General features: G+C 51.5%; 1 protein-coding gene across 3 annotated transcripts in view; it reads left to right on the top strand.

Annotated features, from left to right (window-relative positions):
• The first annotated feature begins 5,232 nt into the window (after window positions 1–5,232).
• The window catches only part of LHFPL3 (LHFPL tetraspan subfamily member 3), a 250,906-nt gene continuing 247,919 nt past the window's right edge, over window positions 5,233–8,219 (top strand). For all 3 annotated transcript variants that reach the window (XM_071552665.1, XM_071552668.1, XM_071552667.1), the window contains exon 1: window positions 5,233–5,985. In XM_071552665.1, coding sequence (XP_071408766.1) covers window positions 5,517–5,985 — 469 coding nt within the window. In that variant the 5' untranslated portion in view covers window positions 5,233–5,516. The remainder of the gene's footprint in view (window positions 5,986–8,219) is intronic.

Below are 8,219 nucleotides of genomic sequence, written 5' to 3'. Positions count from 1 at the left end.
CTGCTGTTCATCCCACTTTTCTGCAGATGCACCTAGCCTGGGTTATGAAGTCAAATCATCTTCTGTCATTGGGATCCCTGCCACTTAATCCCTTTCCTGTGCTTTTATTTATTTTAAAGGCTGGTGGGATCTTTTCTTCCTTTTAGTCTTTGCTTCCACTTACAACCCAGGTACTTCTCACCTTCCTCACATTCCGTCCCTCCCATGGCAGCCACTGCTCCTTGCCTGACCACCACTCTCCCACCTGCCCCCACTCTGTCTACTCAAGTGGCCTTCTGTCATTTGCAGCCAAGCACCTTGGTTCAGGGTAGACTTTGGAATATGTGACTTTTTCCTGTGATTGCACCCCATTTCCCAGGGATATCAAGTCCTGCAGCCTGCCAGAGATGAAGCTCCAGCATGGCCACACTGTGCTTCCCAAGCTCTGCTCTGCTTTATAGGTGCCCTATGGGACTCCCCCTCTTCTATCACCAACAATAGCAGGACTAAATTCAAGATAAATGAAGCAAATCTTCTAAGTTACTCACTTCCTAATTTTTGAAGTAGGCCTAAATTGGACTGTTTCTCACTGAAACAGTTGACGGCAGCAGCAGTTTCAGTGACACTGGTAACAGCAATTTCAGCCAGCCCTTTGCTGTGCCTCTCCTACGGTTGCTAACACTACAGAAATAGAAAGAAATGCCCTTTTGTACTCCCCGAGAAGGAACATTTCACCAGTGCAGCTGAGTCCCAGGGGAAAAGAAAGCCAAAATGGGCAGAAACTTAAATGAAAAAAGACATAATGTAAAAGTTAATGCTTTTTGATAGACAGCAAGTGCTCACCAGTGGCAAGGCTGTGGGTTGCCACGGTGACAGGGCTACACATTGGGATTGCACATCACTGGGGCTGCACTTTGGGACTGCTTAAAGGCAATCACCCTGCTGCTCTGGGCAAGCACACCAGTGACTGTTTGCAGCCAGCTCCAGACAACACAGGACATGGGAAAAATTCATTTGGACTGACGCATGCCATAAGATGCTAGCGCTTTACCAGCACTTAAGATGTAATCAAGCCCATAACATGCATAGGTTATCTCCTTCATCAGTGAAATGGCACAAAAAGTCCTGCTTGGCCCTTAGCATTGTCCCAGCTCCAGCTCACACTGAATGCTGGAAAGCAGGGAGCAGAATGGAGAGCTTCTGCTTTTTCAGCTTCTGTTTTGGATGCCCCACATATGCTTGGACACAAGCTGGAGCAGCCTCAAGTCTACCATGACTCACCTTCCTCCTCTTTGAGACCCAGGCCAGCCCAAATTAAATAAGTGTTATTTGTACGTATCCATATCTGCCTTGTTAAAAGGTTGTAAGAGTTATATTTAAGTGGGCTCAGAGTGAAATTACCAGTTGTTCATAGGCATCAGGTGAATATGATAGCCAGTAAGTGATACCACAGAAACCTAGGAGGAAAGTCTCAGAGAGGTGGAGCAGTGCATGTACTCTTCATGCAGCTACAGATATAAAAACCTACTGGCGGCTTAGACCCCAGTGTCTCCCAGGAGAAAAAAAGCCTCTGAGGCACAGCTTCATTTTAAGAGGGTTGTATGAGAGAAAGTGCTCAGTCATGTCTGAGCAGGGGCATTTCCCTCCCATGGAAGTTTGCCTATTATCTCTATGTGAGCTTGTTCTCATGTTGTCAACAGTTTTTCCCAGTTGCCTCAACTGTCACCTTATCATTCATGGTCAGACACCTTTATTGCTAGTTATTGATTAACACATAACTTCTTACCACTCCATTCCCTCCTCACAGGCTTCTTTCTTTTTTGTGCAAGTCTTCTTTCTTGATAACTCTTCTCTAACCATACATTCACCACTTACCCCCTCAGTCTTTCTCTTAATTTCCCACTATGTGAATATCAGTGAATTCCCAGATCTGCATTTCTTGCTAGATATTGCCCACAGCCCAGCAACTGAATTAATCTGTTCTTATCCACTGTATCCAAGGGTTTCCTGGCACAACACACAGCCTCTCCCCCAAAACAAAATATTTAAGCAGTTCTCAACCACTGTTCCACCACTGCAAATAACTGGCAAGTTCAAAACAGAAATGTTATGATTAGAAACATTAACCAAATAACAAGCTTTTATTTCATGTTTTGTGTAATGATCTATATATACAAAAAAGGAGCACATCTGTAGTCAGATAAAATGATTAGCAGTATGGTCCAGGCCAATTTGGTGCACAACAATACTTCTATAGTTTATATAAATTCTCTTTAAACTTGTCTATTTTTAACCACAGACACAAAGATGTTTTTAAAAACAATATTGTGGTTGGAGAATTCAGTACTGAAGAGGATGTGCCAAAAAAAGAGCTGTCTATGCCACTTGATTTACAGCCCCTTTGTTCTGTATTGCACGCTCACATGCTAATTGGTAAACAGGATCCTGCCTTATCAGGTGCAGGAGACAGCATCTGCTGTCCAGAAAGATCAGGATGATGAGAATCCTGTTTCACCTGTTAAAGATGCGTTTGGTGAAAATCATAGCTTGAGACTCAGGCTTTTTTAGATGAGACTAGGTGTGACAGCCACAGGGCTGGGACCCAGTCAATTTTCACAGCAAAAAACAGTAGAGGTAGAACAGGGTTGTTGGAGAGAAAGGATAATCAGAGGATTATGATGAAAGCTGTCCTGAAGAGCTGGGGACTATCCCTGCTTCTGTCACAGAATTCTTCTGTGATGCTAGGCAAGATGCTTAAAACCTTTTATAGATGAGCAGCACTTCAGCATGGCTGCTTCTGAGGCCTCATTTTCAGAACTGCTGCAACAAAAATCCATAGGAGCTCTGCTCTGAGAAATGAGGTCCCAGCTGCCTCTTAACTCTTTTGTCCAGAATATGCCAACCTTCTACCTCATAGAGACATTGTGTTTTCTAATGCTATGAATCACACATATAATTGTGGCAAAAAACGTAAAATACCTCCTGAGCCTGTCTTCAGGTATTCCTAAGAAACTTCAATACCAAAAATTGAGACTAGAGGATTCAAATCTCTAGAGGACACAACCAGAGTGATCCAGGTTCCCTGAAAAACAGACATGTAGGACCATTTCCCCATTTTCAATGCAGCAAACTGAAAGACTCATGGGTATCACCTAGGGACCATGTGACATCTGTGCCCTTTTGGTGCCAGAGACGAGAGAGGACATCCTCAGGCAACCAAACCAATCCCTGCTTTGACACAAGTGTTCCTTCATACACTCTTTTGCTTGTCAACAGAATCCTAGTCTTTATCCCTGCTTCTGGCCTTTCCTTTTCTTTCCCAGACTGACTCCCTGGGGTCTGAGTCTTGTTCTTCAGCTTCTTCAATCTTAGCATTTTGTCCACTTCTGCTCTGTTGGTCCATTTCTTCTACAAGAAATTAATTTCTCCTCTCCCAGCTCCTTCCCAAGTTCATATCTCTTCCTTCTGCCATGCCAGTTCCCAGGTTCATCTTTCTTGAATGTGCACACGTGTACAAGCCCAAACCTCCCATTTAGCCCAGATCCCTTCTCAACTACTTTCTCTCTTTTAGATCCCTCAGAACTTCCTCCTCCTGCCTTCCATGTCTGGTTTGTATTGTCTCCATCTCCATACTCCAGGGCTTCTTAGAGGACCGGGAAGAGAGGCATCTTGTACCGAGCCCTGGAGTCTAGCTCATTTCAGCCTGAAGAAAACAGGACTGAACACTGAAGAACCATCACTCCTCCTGGTGCTTGAGGCTGGAACAAGTTCGGTTATTCCCTGGAGGCTGCATATGAGCAGTCCGATCACGTGCAGTAGCTGCAGCAGGAGCACAACGAGGCAGCAGAGCATACGCGGGCAGCTCCACCAGCGCACTCGGTGGGAACCAAATCACCAGCAATTTTAGCAGTACTTTGCACGCTTGGACCCACCTCTCTAAGCAAGAGGCAAGTTGCGAGTAATTGGAGTCCACACTGCCCATGCTGCCTGTGTTTAAGTATACCCATGCCATGTGTGCCACCCCAATGCCCCCCAAGGGGAGTGCTCTCACAGCCTGACTGCATGGACACGCCTCCCCTCGTGCCCCCACCCTTCGGCCACAGCTTTCTAAGCTCTGATTGTCCCCAACAGGAGCGCGGGGGTCTGAAACGTTAGCAGATGCTGCCCCTTCTTAAACCGCTCTGCGGGATACTTGGGAAGGGCTGGCGTGCCGCTCGCTCCACTGTGCTGCGCCTGGTTATTTGCAGTCGTGGGACAGGGATCAAACTTTGCCTGAAACGGATGAAAATTTTTAAGGAATGCCAAGAGTCATTTCCACGGGAATCTCCCTTCCTTCCCCGCTCCTCCCGGCGCCGCGGAGCGCCAGTATTTAACTGAGCGCGGCCCCTGCCGGCACCGCATGGCAGCCGGACGGCTCGCTCTGCCGAGCCTCCCTTCACTCCGGCTGTGCCATCCCTTACTGCTGCGAGCTCGGGCTCAGCACAGGTCAGGGACTGCACATCCAAGTGTCACTGGCACAGGAATGATTATTACCAGATGCTAATTGCTCGTTAATGAATGCTAATCACTGCTGCATGCCAGCACGCTCAGCGCACCGGGAGCCAGGCCGCGGGCACTCGGCTGGAGCGGAGCCGCTCCCTCTCCACGGAGCAGCCTCGCCCCGCGCCCACGCCGGGAGCGGCCGACGCGGCCCCACGGCTGCGCTGAGCGCGCACAGCGTAGTTCTCCCCCGTCATCCCGCTCCTGAGGCGAGGAGCGCCCCCGGGTGATTCCTGCCTCCCCCGGGCTCCACGCTTTGCCCCGCAGAGGTTTCCCTCAGGCGGCAGACGAGCGTCTCCGGGCTCCCCCCGCAGCAGGGCAAGCGCCGCCGCTCACCCGCTGCCGGGGACCCAGCAGGTGCTCCCCGCGGCAGGAGAGGTGATGATGTGTTGTGCGGGAACACTACACACACGTTCGAAACTTTAAAACCCTCTGCCTGAACACGTCCCCCTCTGGACGCGCTTCACTGAGCAACGTCCGGAGCGGCTCGACCCGGCAGCCCCTGCCCCGGCCGGGAGAGGCACCCGCGGACTGCGGGGCTGAAGGGGCTGCGGGGCTGAGGGCAGGTCGCGGCTGCAGCGCCCGCTCCTTACGCCGGGCTCGCCCTGCCCGCCCCAGGAAAGGCGCCGGCGGCCCTCGCCCCTCGCAGACGGCAGCTCATCCTTGCCCCCCCGCCGCTGTGGCGCAGGGCGGCGGGACGCCCGCGGCGGGCGGTGTGCGGGAGGCGCCCGGCGGCGGAGGGCGGGCTGCGGGGCGGGCGGTGCGCGGCGGCCGCCGGCGCCGCGCTGCGCTGCGCCCCGATAGGCGGCGGCGGGCGGTGTCGGTGCTGCCGCCGCTGCCGCTGCTGCTGGCGCTGGCGCGGAGCCGCTGAAGCCCGGCAGAGGGGCTCGCCGGCTCTCGCACGCAGCGGCGGCGGCGGAGCGCGTCGCGTCGAGCGGAGCGAGCGGGGAGGCGGAGGAGGAGGAGGAGGAAGGGGAGGGGGGACCTTCTCGGCGAGGATGCCCGGAGCGGCTGCAGGGACGGCGGCGACAGGAGCAGGCTCGTCAGGAGCGGCAGCAGCGGGGATGCTCCCGGCTCAGGAGGCAGCCAAGATCTACCACACCAACTACGTGCGGAACTCGCGGGCCATCGGCGTGCTCTGGGCCATCTTCACCATCTGCTTTGCCATCGTCAACGTGGTGTGCTTCATCCAGCCTTACTGGATCGGGGACGGCGTGGACACCCCGCAGGCGGGCTACTTCGGGCTTTTCCACTACTGCATCGGCAACGGCTTCAGCCGGGAACTCACCTGCCGGGGCAGCTTCACGGACTTCTCCAGCCTGCCCTCGGGAGCCTTCAAAGCTGCGTCCTTCTTCATCGGGCTCTCGATGATGCTCATCATCGCCTGCATCGTCTGCTTCATCCTCTTCTTCTTCTGCAACACAGCCACCGTCTATAAGATCTGTGCTTGGATGCAGCTGACCTCGGGTGAGTGTGAGGAGCGGCCCCGGCGCTGGGGGGCTCCGCGCCGTCCTGCCCGGCACAGCCCGGCACGGCCCGGCCCCGCGGGGCACGGACGGCTCTGGAGAAACTTGCGGCAGCGGCGGCCGCCCCGGAGGGGGTAGAGTAGCGGTGGGCAGCCAGGGGTGCCCCGCCGGGGCAGCCCGGGGAGGGGATTCTCGAGGGTGCCGCGAAACCTCGGTAGCGTCGCAGAGCGGTGCCGGTGGTGCCCGGGCCGGGCCGCCCCGCCACCTTCCTGGGTACCGGGCGTGGGCCGAGTCAGGCTCAGCCCGCGGCTCCTCGCACTCCTCCGAGGGTGCCCTGAGCAACTGTCCGGTTTCGGTGCGTGAACCGACCCATGAGCATCACACACCGCTCCCCGGCAGCCGGCGGGGGCCGGCTGCCCTCCAGCGCGTGGTCTCTTGTAAAGGTCAGGAGAAAATGGCAGTGGGGACCCTTGGAGCAGGCGACGGTGGGTGATGGCAGCTGCCAGCCTGTTGAAGGTTAGTCCCGAGCCCAGGTTTCCACCAAGGCAGAGCCCACTTCGGCTCAGTGGGAGGGGTGGCCAGGGCTCTTGCTGGGAACTGGAAGGGCAGCTGAGGTCGTTGGATGTGATGCATGAGTTTTGGTTGGGGTCTGTTTCGCTTGCTCACAAGGTTTAATTTCCCGCTGTATGTTAAGAGTGTAAAAAATTTTACTAATTTCAGTAGCTGATTTTGTCTCAGAAGATCTGACTTCTTTTGACTTTCCCCATCAAATCCAGTGTCTCCCTGGGGAAAGCATATGATAAGAAAGAGGGAGAACACCAGGACATCCCTTTTTGCATTTCCAACGCAGCTTTCCCTCTGAGTTAGTAGAGAACTGGTGATTTGTGTGCAGCTGGGAGGATAAGGAAGAGAAAAAAATGGTCCGTAAAGTTGAGATAGTAAAAGAATTTTTAGCAAGCAAGAAAATACTAATTCTTCAATCATTTGGGAAGAAATAGACTAAAATCAAACCATACCTTTTACATGTCCTCCTGATAAAACCCTGAAATTGAGAAGTTTTGGCTTTGCAGGAATAAGCTGTTAGGGAAGCTGAGTAAAATGTCTTCAAAATGGGCTTACAATCACTTTTCAAGTCCCCTTAATTGACCTACATTCATTTCAGTTTCTGAGCAATAATTCTGTTGAGTTTTTTGCTGAACAGATTCAGCATTATTCAGTTTGCCACCTAGTCCGTAAGACTTGGTGGAAGTTTCTGGTTTGTATGAAACAGCTTTAACCATTTCTTTCCGTGATGCTTTTGTGTGTGTTATTTTGTATTTTTATGCTGTTTCCATCGCTGAAGTTTCCTTATGATTTCTTTCTGTGTCACTTGGGGTTTGATCTGCAGTCACTTGAGGGTGGTAGATTTTTTCCCAGTTTCAGGGAGTCTGGGTTTGGGTTCATTGTCTCTGCATTGGGAATCCTCTCTGATGCTGGTGACTGCTCTGTCCATTCAGTGACATGCCTTCTGATATTGTCTGGTTAATTGTACACAGTCATGTCACTTGGCTCCAGGCAGGGCAGACTGTTTCATCTTTGCATCACTGATGTTTCTTCTGCATCATTAAGGACTTCTGCTTGCAACTGTCTCCTCTCCTTATGGCTCTGTCGCTAAAAGGTGGCATGAATATTCACTGCTTTGATGCATTTCATCCTGTTTTGTTCATGTCCAGTATGCAGCACAATTTCCAAATCCAACATCAGAGACAATGGTGTTCTATTTATATGGTTCCACTTCTTCATGCCAACAGACAGTAGGGCAAGGTAGATAAAATGAATCTGATTCCTTTACTGCATTTTTCTACAGGTGAATAATAATAATGTTTAGAAACCCCACATGCAGCTGATCTACTGGAGCCCAACCAGTCTGTACCACGCTGTACATGTGCAGGTGTGACACCGAAGATATGTTTTCAGGCAAAACAACACAGAATTTTTATCATTTCCAAAGCTAGTAGATGCACTGTTGGCATTGAAAGTCAACAAAAGGAGTTTTATATCAGTGGAAGAATCACTTCTCAGACTGCTTCCCTCCAAAATTAAAATAATAAGTGAATATGCACATAGCCAGGTGGTTATTGGCCATCTTTCCCAATTTGTATGTGAATGCCCTGAAAGAACTAAAATAATGTTGGATGTTGAAAGAGCCTGATTTTGTTGTCTGCTGAATGTTTTACCTTATTTCAGCATTGACTT

This window comes from Pithys albifrons, chromosome 3, assembly GCF_047495875.1.
Source record: "Pithys albifrons albifrons isolate INPA30051 chromosome 3, PitAlb_v1, whole genome shotgun sequence".
Taxonomy (NCBI): Eukaryota; Metazoa; Chordata; class Aves; order Passeriformes; family Thamnophilidae; genus Pithys; species Pithys albifrons.
This window is presented reverse-complemented; position numbering and strand designations above follow the sequence as displayed.